Genomic DNA, 20,022 nt, shown 5'->3' on the forward strand with positions numbered 1-20,022 from the left:
GTGTCCAATCACAGAAGCTTTATTGGTGGGAAAATGGCTATTTTCAGACTATTTATCTAAAAAAGTGGACTTCAGCAAATTCTGGCTGCCAGACCCAAGCAGGTAGGCCTCTGGCCTGGGTCAAGGACCCTCCACGGTGGCTGATGCTAGCTTCACCTGAACCTGCCGTGCCCAGGGAGGCACGGTCATTTTCAAAGCATCGGTGGGCAGAACGGTGCTTGCAGCTTCGCACAGGCCCAGGGGGTCAGCCTCGCACAGATCCACAGAGCACAAAGGCAGGAGGACTGGATCCAGCGTCCCAAACGCCATTCTTCTTTGTGCTGCTTCTGATCTTGTCTGGAACTGAGGGAGAGAGGGCTATGGAGGGATTAAGAACTGGGTTGGAGTCCCATGGCTTGCTGGCCGGTCAGGAGTTCACCCCAATTTGGCCCTAAACTTGTTAAGACATAAGCTCTGATTAACATTTTAGATTTCAGGACCCCAATTGTGGCTTAACCCACAGATTTTCCTCCTTCTTCCAAACATTGCTGGGCCTCTGGCAAGACTAAATACTAGACTCTGAAAAAGCAATTTTGCTCGGATAACTGCTCTGGTGGCTGGGGATTTCTTGTGGTTCTAAATTTTGTGGAATATGAGGCTGATACGATAATAATCTTATGGGTTCTATTGACTCTTTGAACTCTTAAAATAAAAGGGTGGGGGGCTCGTGAGAGGCCATGAAGGAGACACACCCATTCCCATGGAAGGCAGCCCAGGCTGCAGCTGCTCAGGTCACCAGGCCAAGTCCTCCTGGTGGAGACTAAGCAGGACTAGAAATTGGGGGGGGAAATTTTTGGACATTAATTTCTTTACATATCAAGTCACAGGAAAAATAAAAACTTGAATTGGACTTTAATTTCTTTGGACTTTTACTTCTCCCGTTAAGAAAACTTTGGACTTTGATTCTTTTGGACTTCAACTTCTCTGGACTTTCCTTAGAAGGGGATTTAATTTTTGGACTTCAATATCTCACTTGGAATTTCCAGAGGGGAAGGAGTTTTTGTTCACATTTTGGTCTCCTCCATATTGCTGGAATTATGCTGAGTATTTTATATTGCTATTTAACCACATTGCAGAACTTCTGAAAAGAATCATATTAGACGCCTTGGCTGGGCCTTTTGAGGAGAAAGAAGAACAGAAAAAGGAGTGAATTTGTACGTCAGTTAGTTAACAGACTCTTTGGATCCATTCAGAGTCTGAATTCTAAGCTGTGCACCTTGGGTCCCAGAAGGAGATAGTTGCCCTCTGGAGAGAGGAGCTGTGGCTATTGTTTGGGGACTGGCCTCCTACCTAGGAAGAAGCATTGGAATGAGAGAAAGTCCCCTCAGGGAAAACAGCCACCCCCTTGGAACCCTGTGCTGAGTGCTGCAACCCAGTGCCTGAGATATTTCAAAAGAAATCGCTTCTCCTCACCATGGGTTTCTGGTGAGGAATGACCTCAAGGTCACTTGTCCCCATGAGGAAGAAGGAACTACAGCCTCTGGATGCTTCTCAGTTAGTGGGGGCTCATCTTCCCCATGCTGCAAGCCTGAGGGGGTTGCCTTCCCTCTGGCCCTGGATCCGTGGTCAGTGCATCAAGAATGGCTTAAACTTCAACTTGGATGGGCTGCCCCAGGGGCTGCGAGCGGGAGTGTGTCTCCTGGTTTCTGTGGGGAGTGGGTCTGGGCGGGGAATATTGACAGGCTCATTGCACCCCTCAGCCACGCCCCCAGCAGGCTGCATCAGCAATAAAGCTGACCCATTTAGTTCACTGGCTCCTGTTGTATGCTCCACTAGGTGCCAAACTTGGGCAAGAACAGGGGGTGATTTGTAGAGTGTTCTTTAAGCTGCATCTTTACAGGTTGAATAAGAAGACCTCCACCATATAGTGGCATATTTAGAAGTTAGCTAGATGGTGGACATGAACATATTTTGTAAATTGCTCATCTTTACATGATTTGGTCAATTATGGTTGTTAGCGGGAGTTGTTCTGAGATCATCATCCCCCACGTGGCAAATCAGCCTTTAAAGGAACGAGGCTCACTGTGGTGGGTCGCGGCAGGAACTAACTCCTGTGCTGGGCACACAGGAGAATTTCTCACTGTGAGCATTGCTTGCTTTATCCACATCACAGCTGTCTTTAGAATGTTGGGAAGAACACGAAGTTCAAAGGAGAATGTTATGGTGCATGCCCGATGGAAGGTTCTGGATGTCATTACATAACCATTTTTAGAAATCCAGAAAAATGTTCACACTGGTTATTGGTGTTGCCTTGTGCAGGAAGAGTTGCAGACAGCGGCTGCTACGCTGCATTCCTCCTTAAGGTTGGAAGGGGGCACAGGGTCACCCACTTCCTCTCTTCTCAGTTGATATCTGTGTGTGTCAACTTCCCATTAGCTATTCTGTCGACACCCGTGCAGCCCCAGCTGCCCAGTGAACCCTGTCCCCCACGCAGAGATAATGAGGCAGTGCTACTTATATAACCTGGTCTGATTAGAGTCTCAGATCTTTGCACCTCCACAGCTGTGTGTTGTCACCAATGGACATTTTTAACTCATCTGCCAATTCCCAGGTCGCCCAAATAAGTGGCTGAAGGAGTGGCTGCTGTTCCATCATTTATTAGGGTGGAATTTAGGTCCTGATCAACCCTAATGCTGAAAATTAGCTCCGAGGAAACTGCCGCTGCGGTTCCCGGTCTCTGGCTGATAGGAACAAGCAGAAGGTATTCAGGTGGGTTTTTTTCTTTCTTTCTTTCTTTTTTTTAATCCTGTAGCCAGTTCAGCACACAAATTACTTTGGAGCTATTTTTAAAAATGTAATAGGACCAATACTTAGGAGAGCCAGGTGCAGTGTGAGGAGGATCAGAAAGCATCTATTACGGCTCTGCATCCGCTCTCCCTTAAAGCCTCAGACGATATTGAAGAAGCTCCCCGCGATCTTCCCAGTGGCTTAGCCACGTCGCTGGAATCCTCCGGGTGCCCTAAGACCTGCGGTGGGTGGAGGAGTCATCTTGGCACGGAGTCACTTTGGAATTAGCCTTTTGATATTGGCAAAGGCTTCTCAGACTGAGTGACACCCAGAGGTGTCCCCAAGACTACAGGTGTGTGGTCTACTCGCAAAACCTGGGCCCCTGAGCGCCCATCTGAGTCCTCCAGAGGAAGGGTGTGTTCCTTGGTGGTGTGTTCAAGTGTCCCACACCCATTCCAGACCCCAAAAACAAGTGAAAGAAGAAAGAAAGAAAGATTTCTCAAATGCATTCTAGAACTTTCCTCCTTGCCCTGACATCATGGAGTCCACTCTGTCTTGGGCCCCTCTCCTCTTCCCTTGGGTTCCTTCATGCACACTCCTTGGAAGTTGCGATTCATGAAGCCTCCTTGACCTTTTTCTCTTTTTTTATTTTTTCAACGAAATGATGGACAGATCCAGAAGAGTGTCCTGTGTTCCCAGCTGGGAAGCTGGGGGAAGAGGAGGAGGCCACTGCCCCCAGGCCCTTACCACCTAGTGAACCCTCCCTTCATTGGCAGGGTTAGGTTCTGGCCGTGTCACTGGCTGGCTTTGAGATCTTGGCCATGTCCCCAACCTGTGTCAGCCTCAGCTGAGCCAGTTGTAAAGTAGGGAAGGGGACAGCCATCACAGCTCGGTAGGAGTGTTAAAGACTAAGTATAGAAAGTCCCTCACACTGACTTCTTTTTTTAAAGTGAAAAATGTTAAATACCCAAAGTCTATTGTCTTTTTTTTGTGTGTGTGAATCAAGACAGAAGAAGCCCACGTTTTCAGGGCCCACCGCACCGCGTGGCCTTGACCTTTCCCAGAGGGCCTGGCCTGCCCTTCCCGCGTTCCCGTCTTTCTTTGCGTCTCTTCTACGCAAACTCAACGGCCTCCCCTGCAGCCAGGCTTTTCAGTCACCCCCAGGTGGGCCAGGGAAACACAGGTACAGAGGACAGACAGCCAGAGTGACAGGAGCCAAGGAGAGAGACCAAGGGAAACCAGGTGGGGCAGGATGAGGGGTCTGTGACATCCTGGAACATTCAGGCCCCCATCTATATCATGCCCAGGTAGAGCGCAGGCAGGCAGTCCTGGTCTGTGCAGCCTTGGTCAGCTGCTGCCCTCTGTGTTGCAGGAATGCGTGTGACCGTGACCCGTCCAGGCAGCTCCAGGCTGTCCCCAGGAGCATGCCCCGCCCCCCTGGCTGGTTTACTCTGGGCAATGGACTCTCGTCTGAAATAGTTCTGTGAAGTCCACAAAACCACCTTGAGTGGTTTTAAACCCCCAAACATCACGTGGACAAGAGAAGAGGAGCTAACAGCTGGAGCCACACCCCATGGTGGCTTCTGATGGGAAGTCCTGCTTTGTCTTCACCGCGACTCTAGCGAGTGCAGGCAGGAGGGTGGTCCTGTGCTCAGGTTGTCCACATTCACTTTTCCATGTCACGGGGTTCCTCTCCTGTGGGTCTGGGTCACCTCCTTGTCCACCCTGGGTCACACCTAAGTGCTTTTCCCAAGCCTTGGCTAACCTACTTGCTAATGGTTCTGTCTGAGCCCAAGTTTCAGGCCCAGTTGTTGGAGCAGCTTGGTCGACCCCCTGTGCTGCACAAGGCCTGCTCACCTCAACAAGAGGAAAGGTTCCTCTGTCCCCTTGACCCTGGTGTTACGTCCTCGGTGGTGCTGGAAGCTCGTGCTGTCTGCCCAGCTGGGCTTGGGCCACTGTGAGGGGACAGGTGCCCTGTATTCCATTCTTTAGGACAAAACAGGTTTCATATAAAACTTGGCTGCCCAGTGCCCACGAGCAGGACATCCCGGCGCCGTCTCTACCAACGTGCGTTCTGACTGGGGCCGACTCGACTTTCGCTGTTGTCCTCTGTATCTCCCATCTCGTGTGGACTCGCTGTGTGTCCAGGGGCAGAACCTTGCTGGCATCCCCTGAGCTACAAGAGGAAGGGGATGTCCAGAGTCCCCGAGAGTGGGCCGGGGCCCCATCCTTGTCCTTTGTGCAGCCTCAAGACGCCGAGTAGGGGAAGGAGGAAGGGGAACCAAAACAGGCCACCTGCTCCCCCCGCCCCCCACTCTGTGCCTTGGACATTCTTCTGCTTGGATTTATGTCTTCATATGTCCTTTCGCCTTTTTTCTTAAAAATTATTTTATTAAGGTACAGTAGAGATATACCGTAAGAGGAATATATTTAAAGCGAACCCTTTGATGAGCTCTGACAGATGTTAACACCCATGACACCATCACCATGACCAAGAGAGAGAACCGCGTCACCCTGCAGGTTTCCACGCCCCTTTGGAATTTCCCCTTCATCTCTGCCAACCACAGGTCTGCTCTCTGTCATTGCAGATAAGTTTTCAGTTTCTAGAATTTTATCAAAATGGGACTATACAGCTAGGAGTTTCATCGTGAAAAACAATTTTTTCAGGTGTAATTTATATACGGTGAAATTCATTTATTTTAAATGCATGTATGTTTCAGAGTCCTCTAGAGAAACAGAACCAATAGTGATGTGTGAGTGTGTGTGTGTGTGTGTGTGTATCTGTGTCTGTGTGTATGGAAAGAGAGAAGGACAAAGATTGGTTTACTTTAAGCATTTGGCTCATATAGTTGTAGGGGCTGGCTAGTCTGCAGTTGGTAGGGCAGACCAGCAGGCTGGAAACTCAGGCAGGAGTTGTTGTTGCTCTTTGGGCTTTCTCACCTGATTGGGTGAGGCCCACCCACGGCACAGAGGGTAGTTCCATTCATTCACGGAACAGGGGTTATAGATGCTCACTCTGTCTATGGAGTGAGCTCTGCTCTGAGCACAATCAGCTCCTGGGTGTCATTCAAGATCACTGAGCTCCACGGACACGTCCTGAGTCCTGTTCTGTGTTCCACGTGCTCCTCGAGGTCACCTCGTGTCATTCTCACCACTACTCCGGGAGGAGAGGAGGCCTCGGCCCATTTTGTGTAATAACAAATAGAGCCTCAGAGAGGCCAAGAGCTGATGCCACCTGTCCAGAGGTGACCCGAGGTTTAAAATAGTTCTGATCTGTGTGTGTCTTCACTGGGTCCCCCAGGGTGCTGGAAGCTTGGTCAGTGTGATGGTTTGGGAAAGTGGTGGGAACTTTTTAAGGCGGGGCCTAGCGGGAGGTAATTAGGTCTTTGGAGAGTCACTCTTGAGAGAGAGATTAATGGAGTTCTCGCAAGATTCTGATTAGTTTCTTCAAGAGTTAGTTATTAAAAGAGCAAGACACTCCCTGAATCCCTGTCACCTCCTCCACCTGTGCTCCCACCATTGTGATGCCATCCGGATTGACAGCTAGACAGATGGGGCTGCTCAATCTTGGGCTTTCAGCCTCTAGAACAGTGAGCTACATAAACCTCTTTTCTCTATAAAGTATCCAGCCTCAGACATTTTGAAATAGCAACAGAAAATGGACAAATACATAACTAAGTCCTTCCACTGCAGCCCAACTGCCCGTTTTAGACATGACCTGCCCTATGTTCTTTAAAGTGCCTGATAGAGCATCGCATGTACATGACAGAGCCCTGCAAGGACGAAGGGACCTTGAGAAGGTCCTGCATGCAGGGGGCTTGGCTGGGATATGGAAATCACAGGCAGGTTCATTTGGCATTTCCCCTCATGCTTCAGAAAGGACACTCAAAACAAAAATGCACTAGGATTTCTGCAGTTTTCTTTGTTGCTATTGTTGGAGTCTCTGGCTTTTAGAAAACTAGGTTAGAACATGTTGGAGAAAGCTTTCTTCCCTGGCTTATTCCCTGTTGCCTTTCTCTTGCCAACGCCGTCCTTAATAGGCAGAGAGCAGCCTGGTGTTTCTGGAGGACCGCCTGGGCTCCCCCGCCCACCTCCTCCAGCTGCTGCCTCTGCCCCAGGCTCCTGCTCCTGGGCCGTCCTGATGGATGTCAAGGTGAGGCCTGGCCACGTTCTCCTGTCATGTCCTGGGTGTGGGTGCCATCAATCCCGTCTCCTGAGTTCTCAGGAAGGAGCAGCCCTGTCTACACTGCCCACATCAAAACATGTCCTACAGCAGAGGATCTTGGTGATCCTTCCTTTTTCTCTTTGATGCCTCCTTCCTGTGCCTGAGTCCTCCGTGCATTGATTTAACAGGACTTTTCTGCAGCACGGTGTTCAGTCCTGGGTCCGCCTGGATGGCGCTGCTAGGAAACCCTTCCACTCTGTTTATCAAACACACACCCTCTTCTCTCTCCATTTTATCTCGTCTTCCGCTCCAGGACATTCTGACTTTCAAAAATTAACAAAAGAGGAAGAAGAAGGAGGAGAGGAGAAGAGGAGGAGGAGAAGGAAAGACAGACACATAGAAAAGATGTCAACGAATAGGAGAGCTACCTCTGAAATTTGGCCATAGGCTCATAAACTTGGGGCCCAAGACTAACAAAATATAATTTAACACAGAACAAAAATCGAGCCAGCTGCATGAGCATTTCCTCGGGTTGCTGGTCTACCATCAGTGGGCCAACCCTGCTAAGCTTCAAGAAAGGCCCGGTCTTGTAAGAGGCTTATTCTACACAAAAGTATCTCTCTGATTTTCCTGCAAAGCCAGGTCAAAGTTTCCCAGAAGAGCCGGTAGATTTCTGCACTCACCTCTCTCACATTCACTGAATTCAGGGATGTGATGGATTCTTGTTCCTCCCCGAAATGTGCAGCTGTAAGGACAGTGGAGCTAAGAATCAGTTGCTTTGAGTTTCAAAATTAAGAAAGTGAAGACACCAGCCTGGATAACTTCTGTGACATGTGCCGCAGGAATCTGTATGTCCTGGATTTTCCAGAACAATTCCAATTTCAGATGTATTTCTACTTGTCAGGTCAGCATTTGTGATTGTTGGCTTCCAAAATATGGCCACCTTGATTATAGGTGAGCCTCTGCAATGGAAGGTCACTGAAGTAACCAATTTTTCTTGGATGGTGTCAAACACAACTGAGCCCCACCAAACTGTGCTCCATGAGTCAGTCATATTATTGAGATGATACAGTGCAGTTACCAGGTGGTTCTGCGAATAATTAGAAACACATTTCTATATTTCAGAGGACCAAGGCAAGGAAAACATCACCAGGAAAATTTTACATGTGGGGACAATTATTCAACAGGCCTTTGGCTGGGATTTGTGGATACGAACATAATTCAGAGGCAAAAATGAAATACTGGAGTAATACATGGAGATTTCTTTTATTGAAGCAGAATTACAGAACACAGAAATTAGCATTCAGCCAAGTCTTGATTATTCAAGGAATAATGACCCCTCTGTAGATTACCAAGGCTTCTCCTGTCCCCTCTCCTTCCCATAATCTAGTATTTCTCAAGTTTGGGTAATATATTTGGAAATTAAAAATTTACAATTCCTAAAAAAGTAAGAAATAAAATTCTTAAAAGGTCATGGTATTCCTTAAATTATTTATATTAGAATTGCACTAAACTTTGCACAATGCTAAAATTTAAGATTAAGTTCTCATGCTTTTACGGATGTTTGTTTAATAAAAGTTTTTCACAAAGTAAAAAAAGAATAAAAACCACAAAAATCAATGAATTTATTATTAATGATGTTGATTTACAGCAATGGGTGATGTTTTACTGGAAGGGCAAGGGACTTTTCAGTGTGCCCAGGAGAAGAGAGGAACCCAGCCCTGGAGATGGGTCCCGGAGAGCCCCAATTCCCAACTCCTCCTCCACAAAACATGGTACCCCTCGCCGGGGGTGGGGTGGGGGGGGTGGGGTGGGGGTTTATAAACCCTGGCTTGAGACAGAAGCTCTGCTTTTATCTTCGTGAAATTGACCTTACATTTCTGTGTCCCAAGACTTACCAAAGGGCAAGGAGATGTTCTGAAACAAAAATGGATCAGGTATGTTCTTGTCAGTAAAATTGCTGGAAAAGGGAATTTAGGGTCATTTGTGGATTAGATAAACCCTGGGGCTCCTTTACTAGCTGTGCTATCGTCTTTCCAGAAATGCTGCCTCCTGCACAGCAGGGCAGGTAGACATGTGCCTCCCCAAAGACCCCCACTCAGACTTTTGAGTGACAGGAGCCCCTCTACTAGGACGGCCTTCCATGGTAAGGAGCCCTTTGAAGCCGCCGCCAATTCCTCCTGCATCGTGAGGTAAATGGCGCCATTCCACACGCAGTACTCTTATCTCTAAGTGTTTCACAACACGGACTAATTAATGATCTTCTTTCCTGCACTGCCAGGGAGGGGTTGTAAGGAAAGAGGGATGCATGGCTTTACCAGAAAAGCACGTGTTAATTTTCTTCCCAGGAGAAGGGAGGAGAGACAAAACTGTACCCAGCTCAACACTTGCTGTGTCTGCCACTTTGACATTCGTTATTTTATTTAAACCTCACCACAATCTTGGCAGGAAAGGAAACTTGGCATAATGGTCTTCTTATCTCCATTTTTTTTTTTTTTACAGATGGGGAAGTTGCAGCTCAGAAAGATGATTTTCTGGTGATCCTACAGTGACAGGGAGAGAGGAAGAGGAGGTGGGATCAGAACCCAGGCCTGCAGGCCTCTGTGGTGTTGCTCCACATCGCAGAGGATGGGGGGTTAGCATTGCCATGTTCTTCGTGATTAGCACTATTCTTGGCAACCATTCTCATAAATATTGAATGACCACGATATTTCAATTGTACGTAGCCCCAATCTGTGAGGCACTTGAGTTCCATGAAGCTATTTGACTCTTGTTGAAGCCAGAAATGGTGAATATTTGGATTTGAGGCTTGAAGTCGCTCTGGGTTCATTCTTGTCTTAAAAGCAATTTTTCATGGGTTCAAACTCTTGGACTTAGAAAAATCTGGAACTGAAAACAATGCTTGCGTTGTCCTCAAAAGTCAGAGCCATGACACACCAGATGTTCTAGTCGATGATAAAAAAAAAATCATTAACTTTTAATGGGAGAAAACATAGGCTGATGTGAGGACACATTGTTTATTCTTTTGTATCAGCACTTATTGAAAAAACAGGGAGTGCAGCTTCTTCTGTGCACGCAACTCCCTTCCAAGCACACAATGTACTTAGCAACTACTTCCTGGGATGGCATCCATTGTTCTACCCTAATTGTCACTGAACCAAAGGGTACCCAAGGTCAAACAGTGGTCCCACAAACCAACTTGAGCAAATCCCGGCTGCTCCCTGTCTTGGCACCTGTCCGGTAAGTAGCCATGGCCCTTCAGAGGAAGATGTTCATGGACCCAAAGGCAGGACCAGGGCTGAAACTCTGCATCTTTGAAGATGACAAAGCAGTGAAGCCTGAGTGGCATTGATTATTCCATTCTGTGCTGGCAAGGGGACATCTGGGGACACGTTAGAGTCTGTGAGACTCTGGAAGCCGTGTGGAAGACATTGCTGTTGAATTGACTGAGCATCACATGTAGGGATTCCACATGCTCATTCAACTGTTTGTTTTTTATGGAGAGCCTATTCATGCCAAGTCCTATTCTCATGATCTGGGACCACAGCAGTGAATTAAGAGTCTCCCCCCACACACACTCCCAAATTCAACCCTCATTGAAATGACATTCTCCAAAGTACAGACTTTTTTTTCTCTTAATCCTAATAACTCTGTGTGTGTGTATGGATGGATGGATGTAGTTGTGACAGGCACATGCACATATACACATAGTGTACTTGTTTTGCATTTAAAAGACGAAGAATCAATGCAGTCATTCATTAAAGATTACATAGCCAAGAATGGTAGAACTTGAATTTAAATCCAGATCTAGGAATCCTAGCTATTTTCATCCTTCCACACTGAATTCTGTCCATAAAATATGTAAAGGATTAGGGATCTATTGTAGGGGAATAACCGAGAACCACCTCCTACTACCTGGGCTATGATAGTTCATGCACCATTTTAACAGATTTCTTAGAATCAGGCAATGGATTCTTTTTTACTTGCTCTTCATTAGACCAAATTCCATTAGGACAATCTCTTTTGATTGTTGTTTTGGGAGCTGCTAATATCTTTTTTTTTAATATTCATTTTTTTAGTTGGACACAATACCTTCATTTTATTTATTTATTTTTAATGTGAGGCTGAGGATTGAACCCAGGACCTTGCACGTGCGAGGCGAGCGCTCTACCGCTGAGCCCCAGCCCAGCCCCATGTATCTTATTTCTCGTATTTGGCAGAATCCAATAGAGAGGGTGGGGAATGCAGCCACTGCACCGGACCCAGAGCTGGTTATCTATAAGGTCAAAAGTGAGTTGGTGAGTGGTGGTAGAATAGAGAGGCACACAGAACTGTGGATCTAGCTGCTTTTCTTGAATTACTGTCATGCACTGCAGAGTGCATGAAGCTATCCAGACTAAAAAGCCATCCTAAGACCCTTTCTGCCAATTCCCTCTGGAATCACTCAAGGAAATGAAGAAATGAGAAAGAAGGGCATGAGCTTCATCTTGATGAAACCAGGAAACAAGTTGCCAGTCAAATGCAGGTGAAAGGGCTGGTAAGGGCAGTGGGAAGCAGATGGGCGTGTGGGAAGGCTGAGATGGACACAGCAGACAAGTTGCTGGGACGCCAGGGGCCACCCTGAGGGACAGCCCGGGGAATCTCGTTGGAAACACGTGGAACAAGCACGCAGTCTGCCTGCAGCCACGTCTCTGGACCCTATTTGGCAGAGGGAAGAAGTGCAGTCGCAGAACTGATTGAGGGCATGATCCAAGAAGGCCACACAGGTAGGAAGCGGTGAGCGGGTGAGGAAGAGCTGTCACCATGAGCCGCTGCACAGACGCTGGTCTGTTTTTCCAAAGAGGCAAAATCTAAAAGAAGTCTCTCCCTCTCTCTCACACACCTACACGAACACACATACCACTGAAATAAGAATTCCTGCTAAGCTGGAATATCACCTAGACCCTCCCCTCTTGTGTTCCTGGACAATAGCTGGTTCAACTAAAGAAAGAAATTGAAGAGGACCTTAGAAGATGGAAAGATCTCCCGTGTTCTTAGACAGGCAGAGTTAATATTATCAAAGTGGCCATACAACCAAAATCATTATAAGGATTTGATGCAATTCCTATTGAAATTCCAATGATGCTCTTCATAGAAATAGAAAAAGCAGTCAGGAAATTAATTTGGAAAAGTAAGAGGCCCAGAATAGCCAAAGCAATCCTTAGCCATAAAAGTGACGCAGAAGGCATCACTATACCAGACCTTAACTGTACTACAGAGCTATAGTAACAAAAACGGCATGGGATTGGCACCAAAATAGACACATAGACCAATGGTACAGAATAGAAGACACAGAGGCAAACCCACATAAATACAGTTATCTCATACTAGACAAAGGCACCATAAACATACATTGGAGAAAAGACAGCCTCTTCAACAAATGGTGCTGGGAAAACTGGAAATCCACATGTAACAAAATGAAATTAGACCCCTATATCTCACCCTGCACAAACTCAACTCAGAGTGGATCGAGGACCTAGGAATTAAGCCAGAGACTCTGCACCTACTAGAAGAAAAAGTAGGCCCAAATCTACATGATGTCGGCTTAGGAACCACATTCCTCAACAAGACTCTAAAGTGCAAGAAGTAAAATCAAGAACCTATAAGTGGAATGGTATCAACTAAAAAGCTTTCTCACAGCAAAGGAAACAATCAAGAACATGAAGAGAGAGCCTACAGAAGGGGAGCAAATCTTTGCCACCTGCAGCTCACATGGAGCATTCATCTCCAGGATATATAAAGAATTCAAAAAACTTAACACCAAAAAGACAAATAACACAATCAATAAATGTGCAAAGGAACTGAACAGACACTTCACAGAAGAAGAAATATGATCGGTCAACCAATATATGAAAAAAATATCTAACATCTCTGGCAATTAGAGAAATGCAAATTAAAACTACACTGAGATTTTATCTCACTCTGTCAGAACGGCAAAAGTACACTCATATATTGCTGGTAGGACTGCAAATTGGTGTAATCACTCTGGAAAGCAGTATGGATATACCTCAGGAAACTTGGAATAGAACCACCATTTGACTCAGTTATCCCACTCCTCAGGACTTAAAATCAGCATATTATAGTGATGTGGCCACATCAATGTTCTTAGCAGCTCAATTCACAATAGTTAAACTATGGAACCAAACTAGGTGCCGTTCAACAGATGAGTGGATAAAGAAAATTTTATACACACACACACACACATACACACACACACATACACACACACACACCAATGGAATGTTACTCAGCCAGAAAGAAGAATGAAATTATGACATTTGCCAGTACATGGATGGAACTGGAAACTATCGTGCTAAGTGAAATAAGCCGATCCCCTAAAACCAAAGGCTAAATGTTCTCTCTGATATGCAGATGCAGATGCTAATAAGGGTGTGAGAGGGAAGAACAGAAGTTCATTGGTTTAGACAAAGGAGAGTGAGGGGAAGAGGGGGGAATGGGAATAGGAGAGACAGTAGAATGAATGGGACATCACTTTTCTATGTTCATATATGAATATGTGATCAGTGAAACTCCACATCATGTATAACCACAAGAATGGGATCCCAGTTAGAATAAGTTATACTCCATGTATGTACAGTATGTTTACAGCTATTTTATTTTTTTAATTAAATTTTTTATTTGTTCTTTTAGTTTTACATGACAGTAGAGGGTACATAGTGTACCCAGTGGTGGAGTGCTCCCTCGCATGCATGGGGCGCTGGGTTCCATCCTCAGCACCACATGAACAAATAAAATAAAGGTTTTGCATCCATCTACAGCTAAAAGTTTGGTTTTTTTTAAAGCAGCACTTAGAAGATGAGGTAGATGCCAACGGGGAGAGGAACCACCAGAGCACCTCCCAAGAACCAGAATGAAGGACCAGAGGGTGTATTTTGATGTTATGATTAAAGAAAACTTTCCAGAAATGGAAAAAAAAAAAAGACTTCAATCTGTACGTTGAAAGGGAAAGTTGTATCCCAGGGTCAATGGAGGGGAGGGCATGGGGCGACAGAGAACAATCAACACCGAGCAATGTCCAGGCGAGGTTACTGTGCTTCCAATGCAGAGAAGAGTCCTTTGGGCCAGCAGACAAGAAAGAAGCACATCACGTGTGAGCAGAGTGACCCTGGGAGAGTCCCAGCTGACATAATAATTTATTGTACCCTTCTTCACTCTCAAAACCAGCACAATTTGTACAATAAATTCTAGGATGGTCTTAGGTGTATAAGAGGAATACTAGAAGGGAAGGAGGAAGGTGGGGCATGGCTTCAGACATCTCCATAGCAACACGAATACTAGGTGACAGCAAAAAGCACAAACCAAACCAACCACACTCCTATGAGTTCCTCAAAGCAAGTGTAAGCCCAGAAATTCTACATTCAGCCAAACAGATATTGAAATAGAAATAGAGCAATTAGCTGGGTGTGGTCCCCACACACCTGTAATACACCAGGGATTCTGGAGGCTGAGGCCTGAGGATCTCACATTGGAGGCCAGCCTGGGCTTAGCTCGTGAGACCCCGTGTCCAAATAAAGCATAAAAGAGGCTGGGGATGTAGCTCAGTGGTACATTAAGGATGTGTAGTTCCTGGGTTCAGTCCCTAATATAAAAAAAAGAGATTGAGAGAGTATGCAATCAATTTTTATATGCATAAGACAAGGAATAGAATTCTCCTTAATCCTGTTTGAAAAACTAATGAGAAATAATCTCTTCATATAACCAAGAAAGGAACCGACAAATGGTAGCAGGTTTGTCCCAATTTAAAATCATTGTGTACTTCATTCCCTATCAGCCTGGTCTCTTTGTGCTTGAGGCTTGGGTTCAGGATATCACAAAATCTATCTAATCTATAAATTGGGAGTGATTCTAGATGTGATCCTCCTGCCTCAGCCTCCTGAGTCACTGGGATTACAGGCGTGTGCCACCACACACAGCCCAGAAGGTCTCTTCGATCCTCCTCCTACTTTCCATCTCTATGGCCAAGCCATAATTCAGGAAGGAGACATTCCTGTCTAGGCTACTGCAATAGTCCCCTAAGGGCAGGAGAAATTGGTATGATAGCTGAGCTGTCCAATCAGAAGCCATTCATCCCAGTGGTTCAGCACACGGGCTAATCCACTTTCCATCTCTGCCTCCATACCCACTACTCCGATCCATGACCCACACTGGAGTTCCTGTGATTCTTCTCCAGCACCAAGTGGACAGAGTCACTCCTGGACCCAGGTTCCTTTAGTAGCCTTCCGTTATCTGCAGAGCAGGCCTATGGAGAAAGTAAACTTCTTGGCCTGGTGAACCAGGTGCTTTGGAACTTAGTCTCCATTAATTCTTGAAGTTCTGAGTCTCAGCACCTTCCCACGAACGCCCCACAGCCACTCAGAACCTCTTGGTGCCGGTGCATGTACCGTAAGCCCTTTGAGATTCAAGTGGGTGGTTGACAAGTTATCTGGAACTAGAATGGCCCGATGGACTCCTTCCTAAGAGGCTCAGTTCTGGTTCTGGAGTTAGATCTCAGCAAGGGAACCTACATGGGTTAAGTTCCAAAGCCCAGGGGCCAAGCAACCTGCCCCAGGGCTGAGCCAGAGCATTTCTTCACCTCCCTCCTGTGCCGGCTCCCCTGTTTAGTAAGCAGCAGTCACATTACACTGTAGACAAACTTCACAATATGTCTGATGAGTGACTGACACGGAGGTCCCTAAGAAGTAATTCTGAGAGTGATGCCATTTGAGACAGATTAGGGACAGCACCCGGGGGTTGGCACCAAACCTGCTCGCTCACTCCTCTCCAGGGGCTGCAGAGAACTCAGGCACCGGGCTCAGGTTTCCACCCAGCACTGAGATGGTGCAGTCCCTGTGCTGCTGGGCCTCCTGTGTAAAGGGGCAGAACCGACGGAGAACCAAACAAATGATACAGATGATGACCAGGACATGGACATCCAGCTACAGAGACCAAGGAGGTCAGCAAAAGGCCCCTGGGAAGCCGACCCTGGACCAGGCCTGAAGGGGGACAGCCCGCCAGGCCCAAAGGGGGACACCTACCAGCCTTGCCGACCTCTGGGGGAGGAGGAGCCAGTCTTCAGGGAGGAGCGAAAGCCCTCCACATAGATAAAAGTTGTCCCCGTTTGGAAACACAGCTCGTTCACTTACATAAGGAAGGTGATGTGTGGGGGTTGAAGGTCTCTGAGCCTCATGGGGAGAAATGAGCCAATCCATTTAAACCTGTGAATATTCTGGTTGAAAATCACATTTAGGATCAAATGACTCTAAGTGCGTTTTGTGCAGTTCCCTTTACACGTCCCTGCTCAGGTTGTCCTTCCCACCTGGGACAGTCACTGCCACAAAATACCCGGTCCTTTGGGTGGCCCTGAGCAGCCCAGCCTCCTCCATGGACACCCCTCTGACCACCGCAGCCCTCTGTGATGGCTTCAGCCCCTGTGTCTTCCCGTTGAGCTGTCCCCTATGCATCCCTTCCTTCCGTGGGCACCTGCTACGCCCCTTTCCTAAATTTGAGAACAGGCAACGAGTCCATCCCCTCCAGTTCTCCACCCATGTCTAAGGATCAGCTTAGAGCACGTGTTCAGCAGCTTTAAGTAGATGGCCCAGGTGCTTAAGAACTCCAAGAGCCAACATCCAACAGAGAAAATGGGGTCTTTGGAGTTCAAGGGTTTTTATGGAAGAATTTGACCAGATTAATACAGAGAATTGACAAGTCATTCAAAAGCTCTCCTCCAGGTAAGCACCACAGTGCACTTTCCTCATAGATAAAAGTTGTATAAAATTTCCTCAAGGGCTGGGGATGTGGCTCAAGCGGTAGCGCGCTCGCCTGGCATGCGTGCCACCCGGGTTCGATCCTCAGCACCACATACAAACAAAGATGTTGTGTCCACTGATAAATAAAAAATAAATATTAAAAAATTCTCTCTCTCTCTCTCTCTAAAAAAAAAAAAAAAAATTCCTCAAGGAAAATTCAAGAGACCAGCAGTTATAAGGAATACCGCCCCCCCGCAAGTCAAGAACAAATCCCAAATTAAATTTCTCTTAAATAAACAAAACAAAAAAAAAAGGAAACAAAGCCAAAGTCCAATTTTTACAGTACAAAAATTTTATTTTTTTTGTTAGGATAATTTAAAGTTTAAAACTGAAGTAGACATATTCATTTTACAAACAAGATATTCTTTCATAAGTAAGACCATTAAAAACAGTAAACAAAAAAGCCGTCTTTACAAAAAGCTCTGTGCATAGCAACTTTATGCTGTATATAACTGACAAAGCAAAACAATAAAGTAAAACTATACAGTTTGAAAATGAAGCCATACTGTACAAAAGGTAGAGAAGATAATGGTTGTTAAACCATGCATATTGAAATGTGCAAAGAAAAACTGGGAAGAATTTCGATGCTCTAACAAAAACATGAGATAAATAAGGAAGTAAATTGTCCCTTTAAATGAAAAAAAAAAATCGTACACAGCTCCTCTCATTAAGATAGGTTAGAATTTTGTAGTTACCTATAGAAATACTCATATTCCAAGTGGCACAAAAATAACCTGGGACCAGATGATTCAATAACAATAATGAAGGAGGACAGTGTAGCTCTGTTTTTAATTTATTAGTACACTAAAAATAATCCTTACACACATTTGTACAATTAAATAGACCTGTTGCTGCCAAGGTTCTAGCTGAATGGTCAAGGATGTCAGGTATTTAGTTACACATTTTTCCGTGTAAAGCTACCAACAATTCTACAATCATTTTGAAGACAGTACTGTACTCATCTTCATGCAGGAGCAAGATTCACAGGTTCTAAAAGCAATGCTACTTAAAAAAACATTTCCTTATGTTGGATTGGCTCAAATCCAGGTCCAAACATGCTTAAATTTGTTCTGCCTTCACTTTTGGATGGTAATGTTTGTCTTCCATACATTCTTCCCCTTCCCTCGAATTTTTCGCTGGGGAACATTTTCTCCTATGTTTCCGTGTGTTTTGGCGCTTGGAGCCCTGACTGCGAGGCCTGTCAGCAGCAGTTATAAGCATGCCACACTTCCAAAACCTTGGATTCTCAATGTGCATAGAAAAAGTATAGGTTATATTGGATAATTCCAGAGTGAGCTAAAGGCAAACAAGATGTCGGGGGTTGGGCGTGTGGGGGCAAAGAGGTCATCTAAAAATTGGCTCAGATATCCTAAGGGTGTTTTTCCATGATAGCTGCATTAATTCCTAATGTTAGAACCTCAACCAAGAACCCAAAATTAAGTCTTTGTATAGATGCTACTGTGGTGCCAGGGAAAAAAAAGAGAACCCCAAGTGGAAAAGATGATACAGCATTGTCAGCAATCCAAGCACACCTGGACGCATCTCCAGGGCCACTCGGGCTTTCCAGAACCTACCTCTTTTAGCAGCTACTGCAAGGTTTCCTCCCTAAGAGCTAGTCCCGGGACTACAAAGAGCCCATCCAGGGCAGAGTCACTGCACTGTTTACAGCACGGGTGGCCCTGATCTCTGAATCTCCCAAGAATCCCGATTTCCATGGCTTTGAACATCAGGAGAGAGGCTTAGGGATGTTCACATTTCTCTTCCACATCTCATCCCACTCTCATCTGAAAACAGTGTCAAGTGGATTACATATTCTTTTCAAGAGAGTTTAATAACGTAAAAGAGGAAATCTGTAGACAGAGTCAAGGACTTGGCCACTCTTAGACTGATCCTGAGAGTTCAAGAAAGAGTCATCATCTCCAAACTCTGTTTCTGAATTTCTGTGGGGCTTTATGCCTCTGTACTGAGTATCAGGCCACCAAAGAGGAGGAAGTGTGTGGCTCTGGGGATGAAGAATTCCAAAGGGGCCCTTGGTTAGCAAAGTCTGTGGCTTTGGCTCTTCTTGAAGGTGAGACGCTTCTTCCCTTGGGATGCTCCAAGAGATATGAGAACAGGGGATTCTCTCCATTGTTCAGGGGAGAATGTTAAAAGCTCAGATGGATTTTAAGGAACTATTCACAAAAGGGTGAATACCAAAAGGGATGTGTAGACAACTTAAGAAAGCAGATGGAGCTGGGAATGACAGGAAGCATTAGAGCGTGTGTGTAGTGCATGTACTTGAGTCTTGGTTTTTGCAGTGGGTTATTCTGTAGGAATCCATGTAAGTTACATGTTCTTGCCATGGGTCAATAAAATGATGGAAAAAGAGGGGGATGCAGGCTGAAGGGTAAGAGTCTAGGAAGTAACTGTAGTAATAATCACACACTTTTAAAACTTGTTACTACATGTTTGCATCATCTTCATTTTACATCAGAAAGAGAAACTCTTCTCTCTTCCAGAAAAAAAAGGTCTTAATTTCTACCTCTACTTACAATAAGTTACACGTTTATTTATTTAAATAATTGTAAAACATTTTAAAATTTTTTCCCTTTTTTGTTTTTTTTTAAAGAGATTAAACTATAAGCAAACACACATACATTTCATCATTCAATTCATGTTTCATTTTAAGAAAGTCTTCCATGCTGGTACCCTGTTTTGTTCAATTTTTTTTTTCTGCATAAACTAAATTGGTATCTGAAAGGCTTCATAGAAAATAGAAACTTTCAACATTTTTTTTCCTACAAAGAAAAACAAATAGTATCCAAAATATTAAGCATGAATTGTTTTGCCAATTTTTTTTCTTAAATATTTTACAAACATAGGAAGGTGGTTTTCATAATGTTCATAACAAAGAATTGCATTTCTGCTCTTAGCACTGACTACGTCAATGACATCTTTTGTCCTTGTCCCCAAGAGGGTCAGTTTGTGTAGCTACCATCAGAGCTACAGGAGACACGGGAGACCAGGTAAGATGGTGGCTCCTTGCATTCCCAAATCTGTCCATCACGTCCACTGGGGGCACAACGCTCCCCAAAGAGCTCAGAGTGCTTTCCTCATTATTGGTCCATCAGAGTAAGTAGTTTTGTGCTATGAGAAAGCAGTTCTTCCTCCTCTTTACATGGGGGGCACGACAAGTCCCGTCATGGCTGCAAGGAGAGAGTGGCACAGGAATGAGACTGGCAGGGTTTTATGTGTAAGCTTATTTGC

The 20,022-nt window shown here is 45.4% G+C and overlaps 1 protein-coding gene across 1 annotated transcript in view; it reads right to left on the reverse strand.

Annotated features, from left to right (window-relative positions):
- Positions 1-17,050: 17,050 nt before the first annotated feature.
- Positions 17,051-20,022, reverse strand: part of Ebf2 (EBF transcription factor 2) — a 177,237-nt gene continuing 174,265 nt past the window's right edge. The window contains exon 16 of the mRNA XM_027927015.2: positions 17,051-19,961. Coding sequence (XP_027782816.1) covers positions 19,930-19,961 — 32 coding nt within the window. The 3' untranslated portion in view covers positions 17,051-19,929. The remainder of the gene's footprint in view (positions 19,962-20,022) is intronic.

Source organism: Marmota flaviventris, chromosome 3, assembly GCF_047511675.1.
Source record: "Marmota flaviventris isolate mMarFla1 chromosome 3, mMarFla1.hap1, whole genome shotgun sequence".
NCBI lineage: Eukaryota > Metazoa > Chordata > Mammalia > Rodentia > Sciuridae > Marmota > Marmota flaviventris.